The 21,422-nt window shown below is 44.2% G+C and overlaps 1 protein-coding gene across 1 annotated transcript in view; it reads left to right on the forward strand.

Annotated features, from left to right (window-relative positions):
* htra1b (HtrA serine peptidase 1b) overlaps positions 1 to 21,422 on the forward strand; it is a 49,690-nt gene that overhangs the window by 19,758 nt on the left and 8,510 nt on the right. The window contains exons 4-5 of the mRNA XM_060939264.1: positions 20,646 to 20,840; positions 21,088 to 21,120. Coding sequence (XP_060795247.1) covers positions 20,646 to 20,840; positions 21,088 to 21,120 — 228 coding nt within the window. The remainder of the gene's footprint in view (positions 1 to 20,645; positions 20,841 to 21,087; positions 21,121 to 21,422) is intronic.

Here is a 21,422-nt window from a genome sequence, read left to right on the forward strand (position 1 = left end):
GAAGGCAATTGATTGCACTGGATCGTATTTAGAGGTATCAGAGTACAGGGGGCTGAATACTAATGCACACCACATTTTTCAGATTTTTATTTGTTTAAAATTTTGAAGACCATTTATCATTTTCGTTTCACTTCACAATTATGTGCTACTCTGTGTTGGTCTATCACATAACATCTCAATAAAAAAAAACTTAAGTTCGTGGTTGTAAGGTGGAAAAATGTGAAAAAGTTCAAGGGGTATGAATACTTTTTCCAGGCACTGTATGCTCTGAACAATTGCTCTGATTTGATATACAGATTACGCTGTCAAGTTTAATTACACACCAAAAATCTGCAACTTTAATAAACCTGGCAGGAAGTTTTATTTCAGTTTGGCCACAAAAGCACGTACGCACAACAGCACTAAAAGATTGAGAAACAAGGCTCGTTGTCAAGGCCCACGGATTTTACTCTGACCCTCTGGCCTTTTAATTCACAGTAAAGTCTGTAATAATGGTACAGTCTCTCCAGAAGCACCCTGCAGAGCAGCTGAACTCTGTGTTGTTTAGACCTGAGAGCAGGGGTGCACAGACTTGTCTTGGAAACGCGGATAGAATGAGAGCGTGCTGAAACACGTTCTGCCAGGGCCCGGTCTGTTTTTTTCATATCGTGCTCACACCGAGTCTCAGCAGGCCCCTGCTGTCATTCAGAAAACTGATGAGACATGCACTGTGGTTTCCAGACACCTGCTTTATGCCCACTTTAAATTTGTGCGCAAGGAGTTGAAAATGACGCTGTGTCGGAGCGCCGCGTTTTAATATCAGAGTACAGCGCTACGGGTCATCTCTCAAAAATGCAACAAAAGAGATTTGTTTCTCCCACAGCAAAGCAGCAGATGAGCAGCTCGACATATGAACCCGGGAATGATCATGTCCGAGATTAATTGATCCCCTGGAAGCCCTGCCCACTTCCCATTAGTCATGTTTTTGCCGGTTCTCTCGTCTTGACTTCAATATATACCTAACATCATTGCATCTATCTATCTGTCTGTCTGTCTATCTGTCTATCTATTTATTTATTTATTAGGGATTCCAATGAAAAATATTCAAAAACAGCCGGAGAGGGGTGGGGTGGTGGAGGTGGAAGGGGGTTGACAGTAACCACTGTAAAAAGTGCTTGAGTGGGGGAAAAAGCTGCAGCTCATCTGTTTGCGTTAAATAAGACGTCCTTTACTGTAGAATAGGAAGGAAGAAAGCGCGCATGTAAACACACACTGATCTTCATTCGAAACCGTAATCTGTAGTTTATCTGATTTATAGTATCAGGTGTGGTGTTTGTTTGTTTGTTTGTTTGTTTGTTTGTTTCCAAAGCCTTTCTCCAGCTGAATAGAATGCAGTCTGAATTCTGCTCTCTTCTACCGAGAGTGCATTACTGATCAGCACCACAGGAACCCGAGCCTCCGTTCTGCCAGAACACAAGTGAATTCCAGCAGGACTGAGTCACTGCTGAGGATTCAACACTTCATCATATTCCTCACTGAGAAGCTGAGGAGATGAATGGAGTCGCATGTCAGCCGTTAGAATTGGGGGAGCGCGCGAGAGAGAGAGACAGACAGACAGAGAGAGAGAGGGACAGACAGACAGAGAGAGAGAGAGAGAGACAGAAACAGACAGACAGACACACACACACACATACACAGCTGGGGAGAGAGAGAGACAGACAGACAGACACACAGAGAGCGAGAGAGAGAGAGAGACACACACACAAAGCGAGAGAGAGAGACAGACAGACACACACACAGATGGGGGAGAGAGAGAGACAGACAGACAGAGACACACAGAGAAAGAGAGAGACACACACACAGACTGAGAGAGAGACAGACAGACACACACACACAGATGGGGAGAGAGAGAGACAGACAGACAGACACACAGAGAGCGAGAGAGAGAGAGAGACACACACACACAAAGCGAGAGAGAGAGACAGACAGACACACACACAGATGGGGGAGAGAGAGAGACAGACAGACAGAGACACACAGAGAAAGAGAGAGACACACACACAAAGACTGAGAGAGAGACAGACAGACACACACACACAGATGGGGAGAGAGAGAGACAGACAGACAGACAGAGACACACAGAGAGCGAGAGACAGACAGAGACACAGAGAGCAAGAGAGACAGAGAGAGACACAGACACACACACACACACACACAAAGACTGAGAGAGAGTGAGAGAGAGACAGACAGACAGAGACACACAGAGCGAGAGAGAAAGAGAGAGACACACATACATAAAGAGAGAGAGAGACAGACAGACACACACACACAGATGGGGAGAGAGAGACAGACAGACACACAGAGAGCGAGAGACAGACAGAGACACAGAGAGACAGAGACACAGACAGACAGACACACACACAAAGACAGAGAGAGAGAGAGAGACAGGGACAGAGAGAGAGAGACACAGACAGACACACACAGACAGGGAGAGACAGACAGACAGGCACACAGACAGAGACAGAGACACACACATACACACACAGAGACAAAGACAGAGAGAGACAGTGAGACAAAAAGAGAGAGAGGGACAGACAGACAGATAGACAGACACACAGACACACACAGAGAGAGAGAGAGACAGACAGACATCATGTTTACATTTGTCATCCATCTGCATGTGTAAATCCAAATACAAGAAAAGGCACAAAGACATTACAGGGTTTAGGTATTGAATCTTGGTTCGGTCCTGAGCTCGGGTTCCTGTCTGTGTGGAGTTTCACATGTTCTCCTGCTGTCCAAGTGGGTTTCATGGATGCAGAATGAACAGATAATGTGTTCTAAACAGAAATGTTCTCTGAAAGCTTTCCATGAACCCGTTGCACTGTGTGACATACTTGCAGCACTCATTCCTTCGTAACTGCCTGGTCAGGGTCACACTGGTTTAAATGAAGCTCCAATTTTGTTTATATTTTAAGAAGCAGAACCAACTGAATGGGTTAATTTGAGACCCACTGTGAACGGAACTGATGTTGCTGAGGTTGAGGAACTGTCAGAGCCAGAATTAACACATTTCTAATGTTGGGGTTCCCCCTCCCCCACCAAGTGTTTTCCGGTGTGTAGCGGTAGGGTTCGTTTTTTTAATTAAAACAAAACAAATAAACTTTGGTTTAGGCCACACCCACTTCAAGTCAAGTTTATTTGTATAGCGCGTTTAACAATAAATATTGTAGCAAAGCAGCTTTACAGAATTTGAACGACTTAAAATATGAGCTAATTTTATCCCTAATCTATCCCCAATGAGCAAGCCTGTGGCGACGGTGGCAAGGAAAAACTCCCTCAGACGACATGAGGAAGAAACCTCGAGAGGAACCAGACTCAAAAGGGAACCCATCCCCATCTGGGCAACAACAGACAACATGACTATAACATTAACAGTCCTAACATAAAGTCAGCTTCGTTGATGCTATAAACCCCCCACCGACGGAAACCCGAGCGCAAAACCATTCACGACAACCGTAGTCCCAAAGTCAGCAAGTCAACTGCAGTCCCCAGCCACAAAAGCACCACTGCAAGAGTCCAGAGCGTCCTCCAGGCGCGACCCCCAACTGTCCACATGGGGCCATCCTCCACAGGAGCGATGTGATGAGACTCCAACCAGACACAGGGCACCAGGATGGATCAAGCAGGTCCAAGGAGCAGAAGAGGTCAGCATCTCGATCCCAGGACCGACATGTAACTCAGAGGGACAGATTTGGAGGGGTGGGTAGGGAGAAAACACAGGTTGTTGGGTATGCCCAGTGTCACCTGAATAAGTAGGAACAGTATACATATTGCACTGAGTACAAGCAGGGACTCCGGCAACTAACTATGACAGCATAACTAAAAGGGGAGAGCCAGAAGGTAACACAGGCATGAGGGAGCCCCGGGACATAAAGCAGCAGCCACTACACTGTCAACAAACTTGAGTGAGCAAGCAAGTGGGGACTGACAGCATCCATACATTCCAGTTTAGGCCCCGGTCACACCGCCCGAACTTTGCTGGAGCGTTCCTGGAGCGGTGAAAAAAAATTCATCACCGCTCGTAACCGTTCACCACCGTTTAACAAAAGTTGGCCCCCGTTAAAGCAACGCCGTATACGCTCGGCCACCGCTGATGTTTCTCGAGGGGCCCTCCTACCACTCCGAAAGTTTTGAGCTGCACAAAATATTGCGAGCGGTGAGGAGGGGGCAATTTTCCGCCCCGGCAAAGTTCACCCCCGCTCCACCAACGCCCAGTCAAAGTTTGGCACCGCTAGACGCAAGTTCGTGGACGCTTGGGTCCGCTAGGCCAACGCAGAAATCTTGAACGCTGGACCACTGCTGCTTCGCCAGCGTTGCCCGGGCGGCGATTAAACGTTGCACGAACTTCGGTGGAGCGGTTGTAAGCATTTTACGAGCAGACACGGGGTTGCTGGAACGGTGTTGGGCGTTGAAGCAGCTATCCATGGCGGCGATGAACTTTGGTTTGGCGTTGGTATAGAGGTGTCGGAGCGGGACCAGAATTTGGCTATAAATATGGGGAGAAATGGACCAGGAGCTCATTTGGAATCGAGCTGCCGTTGAGTTCAGACCTCATCTATATCGAATTTGCTCAAAGTTACAGTAAAACTGTATCACCATGGATGCTGAGAGACTTGCTATGATTGGTGCTAAACCAACTTTATACCCCCGCCGAGCCAAAGCCCGCATGCGCAGAACACCGCTATACCAACGCTCGCGTCACCGCTAAACCAATGCTCGCTACCGCTAAACCAATGCTAAAGCAACGCCGGCTTCAGCGGTGCACCGCTAAGCCAACGCCCGTGTTTTCGATTTTTTCCCATTTTGTGCGCGGTGACGAGCGTTGTCGAAATTCGCCCCCCCTACCGTTCAAGGAACGCTCCAGCAAAGTTTGGGTGGTGTGACCGGGGCCTTACAAAAACACTATGTCTGAGGACCCTCCAGATCTACACCTTTACCTCATAAACACCATTAACAAAAGGCTTGACTAAACAGATATGTTTTCAGCCTAGATTTAAACACTGAGACTGTGTCTGATTCCCGAACACTACTTGGAAGGCTGTTCCATAACTGTGGGGCTTTGTAAGAAAAGGCTCCGCCCCCTGATGTAGCCTTCACTATACGAGGTACCAGCAGATAGCCTGCACCTTTTGATCTAAGTAGGCGTGGCGGGTCATAGAGGAGCAGAAGTTCACTCAGGTACTGTGGTGCGAGACCATTCAGTGCTTTAAAGGTCAATAGTAGTATTTTATAATCAATACGAAATTTGATTGGGAGCCAATGCAGTGTGGATAAGACAGGGGTGATGGGGTCATATTTTCTAGTTCTAGTAAGGACTCTTGCTGCTGCATTTTGAACTTCAGGTTTAACTCTGATCACTGTACAGATATAGATATTGCAGTACACCCCGAGTGGACTCTCAGCATTAAATTGCTGCTTGGTGTGAAGGAAGGTGGACTGGTGTGCCATCCAGGATGTATTCCCAGCTTGTTCCTGGGAATAGGCTCCAGATCCACGGCGACCCGGACCAGGATAAAGCGCTTCCCAAAGATGAATAAGCTTGTCAAAGACTGGATTTTTTTTTTTGTAGATCAGCATGTGCTCATGACAAACCCTTGTTGTCCAGTACAAAAGCCCAGTCATTTCTTACAAAGCCTCTTTATCTGGAATATTCCTGGATCTCACCAGTCACGTGTGGCCTCTGAATGGAGAATAACATTTGGACCTTCATCCAGATGCCTCAGTGCTGAAAATCAACAGCTGATAGGGGACCGAAGCAAACGTCTCGAAAGTGGCTTCACCTTCTAACCACATAAACTGCCTTCAAACTCACAGATCAGTGTTCAGACCCAACTCCAACTCAACTAACTACAGATTCAAGTCCTGTTCAGAAGTTTGGTGTGTGTGTGTGAAGTATAAAGACCACAATGTCATTCTTCAGTCCACAATGAAAAGATCTTTCTGTGATCTTGTTTGATTGCTCCTGGAGCATTACGGTGTGGTTGTGTATCCCCTTTTTAACTCAGAGAGTGTGAAGAAGCGCTGATTCCGATACAGAGGTGTCTGTAGTGGTTTGTTGTGATTCAGACCCATGACTGACTGACTGTGACTTAGTGCCGTGCAAGTCGAAACGGTGAGCTTTTCTATTCCTGAGAGAGGCTGGATTGCTCTTCCACACGCTCGCAGAGGTAAATAGTCACAAAGTAAAAAGCAGCATGTAAGGCCCGAACTCCTGTTATGTGATAAATATTTCCTGGATGAGTAATGACTAATGAGAACACCTAGAATGCATCGTACCTGTGGCTTTTTCTCGGTAGCTGATTGGTGCCAAACAGAAGAAGAATGGAGAGTTCCGGGGCTTGGCAGGAAAATAATCATCACATAATCAGAGTTTGAGGAGTCTCAAAACAAGTTTGCTAGTCCCTTCTTGTTCCCCATAATAGAGTTGTGTGGAGTTTTTTTGTTTTTTTTTAATCTTTCACTGTGATGCGTCAGTCGTCTGATAGATCTGTTCAAAGGATGAGAAGAAAAATAACCCATTCATTCATCCTGTTCACTGACTGTTGTGTTTATAGATAAAGTGATTGTATAGTGTCGTGCAAAATTATTCATCCCCCTTAGTGTTTGTCCTGTTTTGTCGCATTATAAGCTGGAATTAAAATGGATTTTTTTGGAGGGTTAGCACCATTTGATTCATGCAACATGCCTACAGCTGCAAAATGCTGTTTTATTGTTACGCAAACAATAATTAAGATGAAGAAACAGAAATCTGGGGTGTGCATAGATAGGTATTCAACTCCCAAAGTCAATACTTTGTAGAGCCACCTTTTGCTGCAATTACAGCTGCAAGTCTCTTGGGGTATGTCTCTATTAGCTTAGCACATCTAGCCACTGGGATTTTTGCCCATTCCTCAAGGCAAAACTGCTCCAACTCCTTCAAGTTAGATGGGTTGCGTTGGTGGACAGCAATCTTCAAGGTATGCCACAGATTCTCATTTGTATTGAGGTCTAGGCTTTGACTAGGCCATTCCAAGACATTTAAATGTCTCCCTTTAAACCACTCCAGTGTAGCTTTAGAGTATGTTTAGGATCATTGTCCTGCTAGACCATGAACCTTCGTCCCAGACTCAAACAGGTTTTCCTCCAGAATTGCCCTGTATTTAGTGCCGTCCATCTTTCCTTCAGTCCTGACCAGCTTTCCTGTCCCTGCAGATGGAAAACATTCCCACAGCATGATGCTGCCACCACCATGCTTCACTGTAGAATTGGCGTTCTCAGGGTGTTGGGTTTGCGCCACACGTGGCATTTCCCATGATGGCCAAAAAGATCAATTTTAGTCTCATTTGACCAGAGAATCTTCTTCCATGTGTTTGGGGAGTCTGCCACATGCTGTTGGGCAAACTCCAAACATCTTTTCTTTAAGCAATGGCCTTTTTTTTCTGGCCACTCTTCCAGAAAGCCCCGCTCTGTGGACTGTATGGATTAAAGTGGGCCTATGGACAGATACTCCCATCTCCGCTATGGATCTTTGCAGCTCCTTCACTGTTATCTTTGGTGTCTTTGTCGCATCTCTGATTAATGCCCTCCTTGCCCGGTCTGTGAGTTTTGGTGGGCGGGGCCTTCTCTTGTCAGGTTTGTAGTGGTGCCATATTCTTTCCATTTTGCTATAATGGATTTAATGGTGCTCTGTGGGATATTCAAAGTTTGGGATATTTTTTTCTAACCCAACCCTGATCTATACTTCTCCGCAACTTTGTCTCTGACCTGTTTGGAGGCTCCTTGGTTTTCATGTTGCTTGCTTAGTAGTGTTGCAGAGTCAGGATCCTTCCAGAACAGGTTGATTTATACAGACATCATGTGACAGATCATGTGACACTTTACACTCAGGTGGATCTTAATCAACTAATTATGTGAATTATAAAGTGAATTGTTTGGAGCAGCTCTTATTAAGGGGTTTCATATGAAAGGGGATCAATACTTATCTATGCACACTCCAGATTTCTGTTTTTTCATCTTAATTATTGTTTGTGTCACAATAAAACAACAATTTGCACCTTTAAAGTTGTAGGCATGTTGTGTAAATCGGTGCTAACCCTCCAAAAATCCATTTTAATTCCAGCTTGTAATGCGACAAAACAGGACAAACACCAAGGGGGATGAATATTTTTGCAAGACACTGTATCTCTACACTTGTATGTTTTAAGTCAGCTCTGGCGTAGCCTTGGAACTGCAACTTTGAAAGTTCATAATTTCAAACTCAGACCTGCTTTAGTGTTTTGTGGTTTTTGCCATGGTCTTTTCCTTCTAGTAGGTCTTGATTGCAAAAGATAATCTGGGATTCATTTTAATTTCATTGAGATTTTACGCACCGAACCGTACACTACAGCCACATGTTCTGAGATCTCTGCTGGAGAGGAACCTCTGTAGATGGTCTGAAATGAATATGTAGTGTATATCTTCTATAGTCTTGCATTGACCCATCAAGAGCTGGACCATCTAAGCCTCGATGAAAGGGGATGATTGTTATAATCCACAGTGGAATAAGATGAACACATGTTTGCTGTATCGTATCATGTCACGTCATGACAAAGCCTTGGACAGTTTCTCCACCACCTGTAATAACAGCAACACGCCTGTTACTGTAAGTCTGCAGAACGTCACCATACTGCATGTGTGCAAAACTGCTTTCACGACTCTAATTTGGACAAACATCAATACAAGGCACACACAATTGATTTTAGCCTGAGGTAGCTTTGAGATAGTGTTTTTCTCCTCAAGCACAGAACCAGTTCAAAATCTTGAGTATCGCTGCCTGAAATTGGAAGGTTACTTTCTTCAGGGTTGCAAAATTTCAGCCTATATGGAAAAATGAACTGAAACTAGCCCAATAGATTTAGGCACTGAAGATACTCGTCCTCTTTTTCTCCGTGTTTGCCCAGAAATCAAGGTCACCATGGTGTGCACGCATTTCTGATTCACAGTATCTGGAAAATACCTATTTTTAATCATCACTTGGTACGGATATTATCCACTCCATGTTCCTTTCCCAGTTTTTGGAGTATATTCTACAACAGAAATCGCCCTGTACATTGTAGATGCTCCGTCTGCACTTCCTTTGCCATAGCCGTGCTTGCTAAAAAAAAAAAAAATTAAGAAGATCTTGGCAGCTGTGAAATTTTTCACACACACTTATTTTTCCACCTTATTCCAGTATTGTCACACTTCAATATGGAGCTTGAGATCCCTCACTGGACACAGGACTGGCCTGGGAACACTCATCTGCAAGAACCGATAGATCGATAGGGTTATCAGGACTCGACAGTGGAAATAGCTTTGGCGTTACGTTTGAGCACCATTCTGAAAGTTCTACTGATAATGCATGCAAGTCATCAAGTTCTCTGGCTGCAGCGATGCCCAGCAAAAAAGTTGTCCAAAACCAATATGACCAAAAGGCTTGCACAAACATGATGTAACTGCGGAGTAAATGATGTTGCACAGATACGTTGGAAAAATGGCAAGTTGCATATACAGTTTAACACTAAGGAAAGATCTCAGTACAGGGCCATCAGCATGGAAGTCAGAGATGGAAAAAAGTTTTGACTAATTTATGCACTCTCTTGGAGGCAAACTGTCAACTGGCCCCTGGTGCAGAGAAAATGCTGCCACGTACACCTTCAGGGTTGAACCAGAAAGAGACGGTTTTTGCAAGACCTTGCACACCATAGTGAGAAGCATACAATCAGGACTGTATGTGGAGCACAGTGTAAAAAAAAAAAGAATAAAAAGTAAGACTTTGTCACATATGTACGTACAGTACACTGAAATTAATTTCTTCACATATTCTGGTTTGTTAAAATGTTGTTGGGGTCAGGGTGCAGGTCAGACTTGATGGAACAGAGAGACCTTGGGCCTTGCTCAAGGGCCTAACACTGGCAGGGGGCTGAGGTTTGAACTCATGACCTTCTGATCAGTAACCCAGACCCCAGAAAAAGATATCATCATCATCATCATTATTATCGGTATCTCAGTCTCAGGAGACCATGCTTGATGCACCCCTGGGGTGTCGTCTGTTGGATGGGTTGTGGCATCGTCTGCTGTGGCTGTGCAGGCCGATGCATGCATGGCAGTCCCTGCTGCAGTCAGTGCAGATGAACTGAGAGGCCTGGGTTGCTGCAGCACGTTTCTTCTGGTCTCTCTTCTCCGCTGCGAGATGACCTTTTCTCGTGTCTACATCTGTGATGCCTTTGCAGACAGTTTGACCCCAGACAGAACTATCCATAACCTGTTTCCCAGTTATCTAAGGAGATGTTGCAGGCCTTTATGTCTCTCTTGCAGGCATCCTTAAATCTGAGTGAGGGGCAGACAATTCTTCTGGTACCCTGGGCTAACTGACCATACAAGACGTCTTTTTGCATCCTCCCATCCTCCATGCATTGGATGTGTCCCAGCCATCGTAGGCGGCATTGGCTCAGCAGGGAGTACATGCTAGGGATCTTGGCGCGCTACAGGATGTCACTGTGTGGGATGCGGTCCTGCCAGCTGATTCGTAGGATGTGATTAAGGCACCGCATGTGGAATACATTGAGCTGACATTCTTGCCTCATGTAGGTGGTCCAGGCTTCGCTGCCATAGAGTAAATTACTCAGAACACAGGCCTGATAGATTTGGCTCTTAGCATGTTCTGTCAGCTCTTTGTTTTCCCACACTCTCTACTGTTCAGAAACAGATGTGGCCAATTCAGTGGCGGAGCATCCTGACCCAAAACGGCTCTTCTGGTCAAATCAACTTCTGCTTTGCTTTAGGGGTTCAAAATTAATTTTGTGACCATTTCAATCCTGTGTGCAGGACTACTGCTGTTCCATTGCATCAGTCCGGTAGGTATGAAGCTCTAGAGACTGAAGGTGTGCATCTGCAGCCACTTGGTTCTTGCCTGCCCACCTTTAACTCACTTGGGAGTTGGTATAAAACACCACCATGGATTGGACAGGCAACACTAGTGTTCTTCTTTTTCTCAAGATTTGCCACACACCCTCCCAGACTTCCTCTTTGCTTATATATACTTGGGAGAATGTACTGTATGTGAATAGGAATTAAAGTCCTCAAAAATTAATTATGTAGACATATTACCCTTTGAAATAGGAAGTCAGAGTGACGGCGTCTTCAAACGCTTGACTGATTAACAGAACAGTTAGTAGAATAGCTTAGCGACCTAGCTGAATATGGAGAACCGTGAAGAGAAATTATTCTCCACCAAGTCATGCTTGGAAAAGGGACTAGTATGCAAGATGCACGGACAAGGACACACCCCGATGAACCATGCATGTCTATTGCTAACATGCTGGCATGTACATGGGTGGTACGGTGGTGTAGTGGTTAGCACTGTTGCCTCACAGCAAGAAGGTTCTGGGTTTGAGCCCAGCAGCTGACAGGGGCTTTTCTGTATGGAGTTTGCATGTTCTCCCCATGTCTGCATGGGTTTCCTCTGGGTGCTCCGGTTTCCCCCACAGTTCAAAGACACGCGGTTAGGTTAACATGGGGTGGCCTTGGGCTGAAGTGCCCTTGAGCAAGGCACCTAACCCCCAACTTCTCCCTGGGCACTATAGCATAGCTGCCCACTGCTCTGGGTATGTGTGTGCTCATTGCATTACATTGTGCGTGCATGTGTGTGTTCACTGCTTCAGATGGGTTAGTTTTTCACTGTGATTTTCAGTGTACATGTGATTTAAATAAAGGCTTCTTCTTCTACAGCAAGACAGGCCTCCAGGGGTGGGACATCTACATTCTAGAGAGCATTTTAATTGGATGAACACAAAATTAGTTTGGAGATCTCAAGAAATTTTAAATAATTTTCCTGGAAGTGACAAGCAATAAAATTAAAACAGGAATATCTCCCAAGGTATCTAACAAAGGACAGGTCCAAAAAGCTCTGAAACACCAATTCTGAAGCTTTAATGATGACCATATGCTCCTTCTGCACACAGCTTTGTGATGATTCAGCAGTTGTTTGGTCTCAGTAAACAGATTTCCATCCCTTTTTGGCACAGTAAAGTCATCCGTGGAAATATTCCAGATGTAAACATGATGGATCAGGCTTCAGTGAGTCACACACAAGTTGTTCAAGGTTCACGAGACCAAGTGGGTCACGATATTAATTTAAACTGGAATTGGTTAATATTTATGCCAGAAGTTATTTGTTTCGTGCAAGTGGAACTGAGTCACCATGCTGAATGTTTGGGTTGCTTTCTGAATGAGGTTTATGACAGCATTTCCTCTAGTTCCTATACTAGAGATCACGACCCCATGTGGGGTTAATTGATATACAGATTTATTACAGGTTCTTAAACATAAACAGAATTTATGACATACCCAGAATATAACAGAATATTATTAACCACAAGTACTGTACTTCAGCAGTATTACAAGAGACTAAAGCTACTGCAACAAGCGTTTACCCCAAGCAAAGCAACTCGGGGACAGTCCGTCTCCTCTTTCTTTTTCTCTTTCATGAGGACTTCTCTCTCAGTTTTGATTGGCACAGTGCCCCCATATGACTCTTGATGACGCTCCATGTAGTACTGTTGGGGGGAAAAAATGGAGAGAAAACACAATCCAGTGTACAACCACAAGCAACATTGCGACAGCCAGTTGTAACAGTGAGGTAATGGGAAATGGATTTTTGAATAACCAAAGCGTGTCCATTCTTCACAACTCTACAAGCTGTTTTAGATTTTAAATTGTACCCTAGTCTGACTATGTCCAGCTTTTTGGTGAATACCATCCTAGCAAAAACAAAAAAAGTGCACAAGGTGTCTAGCCAGTGACACATACTTCCATGACGACCATGATGACTGGGTTCCTGCTGAGTTAACTGCAGGGTACCGCAACCCAACGTTCTCCAGCAAACACCAACAAATCCAGACATAATGTTGGCAGGAAGAAGCTGTTTAACGTTTATTGGAAGCCTCTGGAACAGACAGCTTTTTCTCATAATTTTCACACTGTTTTGGTGCTTTCATGTTTCAGTTAGTGGATGCACAAATATAATGCTAATTTGATTCATGAAGGTTTCCATGAATGCTGCAGTGTCGCAGAGAAACTCCATCACTTTCCTACTAATTTTTACTCGTTGATTAGTAAATCCAAAAGTCAGCCTTTTCCATAGTTACAGCAGAATTTCTTTAACGGGTTACTTTTTTTTGGGGGGGGGGAGGGTTACACTGTTATCGACAAATAAATCAGTGCCTTGTTGCACATTTAATGACGTATCACTTCTTAAACTGCACTCAGGAAGATGAGCTGATGACTCAGCTGAAAGAGCTGATTTTGATCCTGACAGTGCAGAGCGTGGCTCAGAATCTCCTTACAGCTTAATGATGGATGGACGATGCATTGTGTATAGCGTCCAAAATCGAGTCTGGGTCGGTCTCTTTATGACAGCATGTGCCGCTGATCTGACTGTAGCTAAATGGGATCTCGTACAGCCAAACCAAACCGTCCTCTGACCTCCCTGAAAGAGTGTGAACATGTGCAGACATTCTTGGTCCAAATAACAAGAACAAATCTGAAAATACAAGGGTCTTACTCACTACAGCTACCTACCCACTGGCTCAAGGTTACTGGTTTGCCTTCCCTCACAGAGGATACTGACTGAATAAAAAAGTTAAGTTGGAGGAACAAGATTCCTCAACAGGGTTTCTTGGTTTACAGTGGTGCTTGAAAGTTTGTGAACCCTTTAGAATTTTCTATATTTCTGCAGAAATATGACCTAAAACATCATCAGATTTTCACGCAAGTCCTAAAAGTAGATAAAGAGAACCCAGTTAAACAAATGAGACAAAAATATTATACTTGGTCATTTATTTATTGCAGAAAATGATCCAATATTACATATCTGTGAGTGGCAAAAGTATGTGAACCTCTAGGATTAGCAGTTAATTTAAAGGTGAAATTAGAGTCAGGTGTTTTCAATCAATGGGATGACAATCAGGTGTGAGTGGGCACCCTGTTTTATTTAAAGAACAGGGATCTATCGAAGTCTGATCTTCACAACACATGTTTGTGGAAGTGGATCATGGCACGAACAAAGGAGATTTCTGAGGACCCCAGAAAAAGTGTTGTTGATGCTCATCAGGCTGGAAAAGGTTACAAAACCATCTCTAAAGAGTTTGGACTCCACCAATCCACAGTCAGACAGATTGTGTACAAATGGAGGAAATTCAAGACTATTGTTACCCTCCCCAGGAGTGATCGACCAACAAAGATCACTCCAAGAGCAAGGCGTGTAATAGTCGGTGAGGTCACAAAAGAGCCCAGGGTAACTTCTAAGCAGCTGAAGGCCTCTCTCACATTGGCTAATGTTAATGTTCATGAGTCCACCATCAGGAGAACACCGAACAACAATGGTGTGCATGGCAGGATTGCAAGGAGAAAGCCACTGCTCTCCAAAAAGAAGATTGCTGCTCGTCTGCAGTTTGCTAAAGATCATGTGGACAAGCCAGAAGGCTATTGGAAAAATGTTTTGTGGACGGATGAGACCAAAATAGAACTTTTTGGTTTAAATTAGAAGCGTTATGTTTGGAGAAAGGAAAACACTGCATTCCAACATAAGAACCTTATCCCATCTGTGAAACATGGTGGTGGTAGTATCATGGTTTGGGCCTGTTTTGCTGCATCTGGGCCAGGACAGCTTGCCATCATTGATGGAACAATGAATTCTGAATTATACCAGTGAATTCAAAAGGAAAATGTCAGGACATCTGTCCATGAACTGAATCTCAAGAGAAGGTGGGTCATGCAGCAAGACAACGACCCTAAGCACACAAGTCATTCTACCAAAGAATGGTTAAAGAAGAATAAAGTTAATGTTTTGGAATGGCCAAGTCAAAGTCCTGACCTTAATCCAATGGAAATGTTGTGGAAGGACCTGAAGCGAGCAGTTCATGTGAGGAAACCCACCAACATCCCAGAGTTGAAGCTGTTCTGTACAGACCAATGGGCTAAAATTCCTCCAAGCCGGTGTGCAGGACTGATCAACAGTTACCGGAAATGTTTAGCTGCAGTTATTGCTGCACAAGGGGGTCACACCAGATACTGAAAGCAAAGGTTCACATACTTTTGCCACTCACAGATATGTAACGTTGGATCATTTCCCTCAATAAATAAATGACCAAGTATAATATTTTTGTCTCATTTGTTTAACTGGGTTCTCTTTATCTACTTTTAGGACTTGTGTGAAAATCTGATGGTGTTTTAGGTCATATTTATGCAGAAATATAGAAAATTCTAAAGGGTTCACAAACTTTCAAGCACCACTGTCCATGGCTTTGGCTTATGTGATAGGAAGAGGAGTCTGGAAATCCAGGAGAGCCTCAGATTAGAAATCTTCCAAATTGAGAGGTGGTCTGGAGGTACCTCACAAGGATGCCTGCTGGATGGTAGAGCCGTATCAGGCAAATCCCACTGGACGGAGACCCTGGAGCAGACTGACGGCCCACTGGACAGATTATATCTTACATTTCACTTGGCAACATCTGGGAATGCCCCAGCTGGAATCCCTGGCTGGACATGGAGAAGCCCTTGGTGACCTTCTCAGCCTGTTGCCACCAGGACAAGAAGAAGGAAAATGAATCCAATAAAATGATCTACAAAAGGTTCAAGAGAGACAGGGGAACTTGATGACCAATAAAGAACCTCTGCTGAACAATGCTAAGTAAGGTTCCCTTACCACTGTACCCAATGTCACAGGAGGCAAATAAGCAAACCCTCCAAAGAATTTTGTTAGATAATAAGGTTAAAGTAGGGCTCTGATGCTGTGCTCACACTTTTTTAATTGATTTGGAGTTCAGACTGGTGTATAGTTATGCTTCGTTGCAAACAGACAGTCATTCGACACCAGCACAAGCTCAGCATGTCCTTAAATTAGCTCTCCCACAAAATACAGCAAAAGGTTACATGTGAGAATAAAATTGCAGTCTCATTGTCATCACGCTGTTGAACACACAGATGTGGCCTCAAGTACAGCATCTGGATAAGATGGTGTGTTGTACTGCATTGAAAATGGCATGTAATTTGGTGGCTACATTTAGAAAAGTCCCAATTTGGTAGTCCAAATGCCCTTGGGAGTGAAGGAACATGATTGTAGGTTGCTGGGGGTAGAAGATTCAGAGGCGATATTGAATGGTATTTTTGGAAAGAGTCGCTACCTTTTAGTGTATTTTCAGGAGGAGGAGGACATGCAGCTTTTCTGGGGTTTTTACTGTGTTGAACATCTTTTATTGTGTAGATCAGTCGACAGTATGGGGTAAGATGGGTTGGTCTTTTAAAAAAAAGACTGTCTCTTAAAAATAGAGACATAAAAAAATCTCATCTCATCATCTCTAGCTGCTTTATCCTGTTCTACAGGGTCGCAGGCAAGCTGGAGCCTATCCCAGCTGACTACGGGCGAAAGGCGGGGTACACCCTGGACAAGTCGCCAGGTCATCACAGGGCTGACACATAGACACAGACAACCATTCACACTCACATTCACACCTACGGTCAATTTAGAGTCACCAGTTAACCTAACCTGCATGTCTTTGGACTGTGAGGGAAACCGGAGCACCCGGAGGAAACCCACGCGGACACGGGGAGAACATGCAAACTCCGCACAGAAAGGCCCTCGCCGGCCACGGGGCTCGAACCCGGACCTTCTTGCTGTGAGGAGACTGGGCTAACCACTACACCACCGCCGCCCCACATAAAAACATTGATCACAAAAACATGTTTGAAATGGATTGATAACAAAATGTCTTTTAAAGCGTTAGTGTTTGATTGGCCATCTGCTATGCTCATGTAAGCCAATGGAGCACTTGCATGTGACGTCACAGCCGATCCAGATTGTGACAGACGCCATCTTGTCGTCAAACGCCATATTCCGCCTTCTACTTCTGGTTCTACTTCTGCTTTTACTTCTACCTTTTCTTCTGGAAAACCCTACTATATACAATTCTACTACAACGGCTGCGGCTACAAGCTCTCCCTACCTGTGCACGTTTTTTATGTGTTGTTCGTCTGTACTGGACTTCAATATCCACTACAACCGTATGGACTTACTGGACATTGGTTTCCAGCAGAAAATGACGGTTTGTAGCAATTTCCATCGCATGCACAACATCCCGGACGAGAAAAAAAAAAAAACATTCCGGACGAGATAGCGAGACCAGCGGGGTCTCCGTGGATTGTTATCGGAAGCAAAGCGAAGGAGGCGGTGTCGGGAGCGGAAGCAAAAGCGAGGCTGCAGAGCCGGCCTGTTGACTAAGCTCAGAAAACAGCCACTCAAATCTCCACTGCTAAGCCTCTACCTCTCCAACGCCAGATCCATGTAAACAAGACGGACGATTTGGAATTACAGCTGGAATTACCTTATTCCATTCTATAATCGGCTGGTCAGTGCTATACTCAATACTTAAGTGACTTACCCGTCCAATGAGGATTCTTGTTTACAAGATGCCACATCTGAGTCGCTGACAAATCCTGAATTTCTGTAGAGATAACTGTCCAGAGATTTATAAGCACGCAGTGCTTCACCACTGAACAGCGAGGGAAAGTTAATGAGGTAATTATACACGTCCGGGTATTCCGCTGGCAGTTCAAAATCCGGTCGTGAAAACTCCGTCCGGTAAGCCATAAGGGTCACTAATCTGTAGATCGTTTATTTTAGACATATATCTAGTTATCTGTTCATTAGAAAAATGAGCCGTGTAGTCCGTCGGTTGAAATTGATCCATTCTGTACACGAGTGCAGCAGTATTCAGCGGTGTTTTTGACCGACAAGATGGCGGTTGTGTACTTTCCGGTCACGCGACTGCAAGATCTCTATAGGGACATGTTTTTGTCATTGGAGCAGTTCGGTCACTAACTAAAGGATTTCCATACAAGGTTTTTTTTGTTTGTTTGTTTTTTTTGCCATAGCTACATCTGGTAATGCATTAAACATTACACCAAATTCACACTGGATGCATCTCGGCCACATTTCCATACAAGCTACTCGAAAGAGAAAGAACAACGCCTACTTGGATTTGAATCTGTTTTGTCAACTCCAGCATTATATTACCAGTTATGAGTATGTAAATTCACATTATATTAGATATTTAAACATTTCAACTCGGAAAAAATTTACCTTTAGAAGCTAGACATAGCTACTGTTTTGGAACTAAAAAATGCCATACAGTGGTATCCTTGACTTGCAATTGACGTCAAAGCGAAATAGAAACCCGGATGTCGGCCATGTTGGTGGATATAAATATAAATGCGGGGTCAAGCGACATTCCATACAAAACATAGTCACGCGTGCGCAACTCTCTTTGTTTCTCCACTGCTTTAAGCATTCTTTTAGCTCTGCCATATCTTTGTGCTGTATATGGTTGCGATCACAACAGTGGCACGTTCCGATTTTTTTAAAATTCCGTCCGTGATTCGGAAAGAGGGTGAGGAAACTCTGAGGCTTAGTACAGAGAGGAGACGAGCACGGCTGAACAGCATCTAACAGAGGCTAAAACCAAAACAGCTCGTGTTTGCAGTGATCATTTTATCTCAGGTGAGATTTAAAAGCTTTCTCGATAATATGGAAGAATTTTATTTCATCTTGCTAGAATTTTGCTATAAAATTAGCGTTCTGGGCGGCACGGTGGTGTAGTGGTTAGCGCTGTCGCCTCACAGCAAGAAGGTCCGGGTTCGAGCCCCGTGGCCGGCGAGGGCCTTTCTGTGCAGAGTTTGCATGTTCTCCCCGTGTCCGCGTGGGTTTCCTCCGGGTGCTCCGGTTTCCCCCACAGTCCAAAGACATGCAGGTTAGGTTAACTGGTGACTCTAAATTGACGGTAGGTGTGAATGTGAGTGTGAATGGTTGTCTGTGTCTATGTGTCAGCCCTGTGATGACCTGGCGACTTGTCCAGGGTGTACCCCGCCTTTCGCCCGTAGTCAGCTGGGATAGGCTCTAGCTTGCCTGCGACCCTGTAGAACAGGATAAAGCGGCTAGAGAGAATGAGATGAGATGAATTAGCGTTCTCTTGTCGTGGTTCACTCGGTCGTTGTTATAATTTTAACACGTGTATTACCATTTCGCTTCTAGGAGCGCCAGCGAAATTATACAATAGAAACAATCCAGACTGGGCACTCGCTCAGAAAATGGGCTATGTTTCATCCAAGGTCGGACTTGATTCTTCGGCAGCCGAACCAGATAGAACACGATATCCGGGTACTTGATGGGCGATAGAAACGTCTTATCTTCAGAAAAATCTGACTTTTTAAAATAATATGGGTCAAAACCACACATCAATCTTCGCATTGTTTACAGACACGCTTTCAGCGGCTGCCGTCCTGGTTGCTTTGTATATCCGCCATCATGGCAGACGATCATGACGTAGCACATTTTGATTGTGTGGTTGCAAGTCATCTCAAGATATATATATATATATATATATATATATATATATATCGTATTTGCAGTAATCATTTTATCTCAGGTGAGACTCAAAAGCTTTCTCAATAATATCATGGAAGAATTTTTTTTCTTGTTGCTAGAATTTTGAGCATTCTTTTCTATAGATCTAAAGTCATCTATAGATGACTTGCAATCACGTGATCAAAATGTGCTACGTCATGAGCGTCCGCCACGATGGTGGATATACAAAGCAACTAGGCTGGCAGCCGCTGAAAGCGTGTCTGTAAACAATGCTGAATTTTCTCACGATTACCACGATCTGAGCGATCGAGTGAAGATTCGATACAAAGAGAAGATAGATATGTGTGGTTTTGACCCATATTATTTTAAAAAGTCAGACTTTTCTGAAGATAAGACGCTTCTACCTACCATCGAGTACCCAGATATCACGTTCTATCTGGTTCGGCTACCGAAGAATCAAGTCGACCTTGGACGAAATATAGCCCATTTTCTGAGCGAGTGCCCAGGCTGGATTGTTTCTATCGTATAACTTCGCTGTCGTTCCTAGAAGCGAAATGGTACCATAATACACGTGTTAAAATTATAACAACGACCGAGTGAACCATGACAAGAGAACGCTCATTTTATAGCAAAATTCTAGCAACATGAAATAAAATTCTTCCATGATATTATTGAGCGAGCTTTTGAATCTGACTTGAGGTAAAATGATTACCGCAAACACGAGCTGTTTTGGTTTTCGCCTCTGTTAGATCAGCGATGTTGTTCAGCCGTGCTCGTCTCTTCTCCTCTCCGTACTAAGCCTCAGAGTTTCCTCGCTCTCTTTCCGAATCACGGACGGAATTCTAAAAAAATTGGAACATGCCACGATCACGAGCATTGTTATGACCACAACCATATACAGCACAAAGATATGGCAGAGCTAAACGAATGCTTAAGGCGGTGGAAAAACAAAGAGAGTCGTGCACGCGTGACTATGTTTTGTATGGAATGACGCTTGACCCCGCATTTGTATATCCGCCAACATGGCCGACATCCGGGTTTCTATTTTGTTTTGACGTCGCTTGCAAGTCAAGGATAACACGGTCGCAGCGTTAAAGCCTGCTTGCATGTCACACCTTACACTTTAACTTGCGTTTTTATTATTAAGCTTGAGTCTAGTGTAGGTTTAAAACATTTTGCATTACAGGTGAAGCTTCCAGTACTGTTGCTGGGCAGCTCGGCTGATCTGAGGCCTGGCGAGTTTGTGGTCGCCATCGGCAGCCCCTTCTCCCTCCAGAACACTGTGACAACGGGAATCGTGAGCACCGCCCAGCGCGGCGGCAAGGAGCTTGGCCTTCGCGACTCAGACATGGACTACATCCAGACTGATGCTATCATTAATGTAAGCTCCAATTTTACTCTTCATAAAACAGTTACTCACTGAGCTACTTGTGTTAGACCACATATCAAAGGATGATATGTTTCAAACCAATATTATACTGCACACTGGGATGATTTGTTCCAAACGTCCCTTTTCTTCCTCTTTTTCCAGACGCATCTGTTCCCCCAAATAACAGGACTGATTCTGTTTTCTTATTGTTTAGACATGTTACTGTACTAAAATACTTTTTTTTTTTCCCCCCCACCAGTATGGAAATTCAGGAGGACCGCTTGTGAACCTGGTAAGTCAGTATTTCATCCTTTCTTGATTTCCCTGTCAGGATTATAATAGACAGGAAGTGGGTGGGGTAAATGCTACTTGTGTAACTGTTGTTCAGTGAACCCCAGATAACTGCTAAGGTCAGTGCAAATCACCTGGATATATAGTATTTCTTGTGTGTATGTGTGTACATGAATGCCAAGAGCTTCCAACAAAGCCCCGAAGTGATAGCATGTATGAAACAGTAATGAATAACTCTGTTATGAAACCATCTTTCCCTGGAGCCGTCTTGCTGAGATTTTTGGAGATGGCCTCCTCACTCAT

The sequence above is a fragment of the Neoarius graeffei genome, chromosome 14 (genome assembly GCF_027579695.1).
Source record: "Neoarius graeffei isolate fNeoGra1 chromosome 14, fNeoGra1.pri, whole genome shotgun sequence".
In the NCBI taxonomy this organism is placed as follows: Eukaryota; Metazoa; Chordata; class Actinopteri; order Siluriformes; family Ariidae; genus Neoarius; species Neoarius graeffei.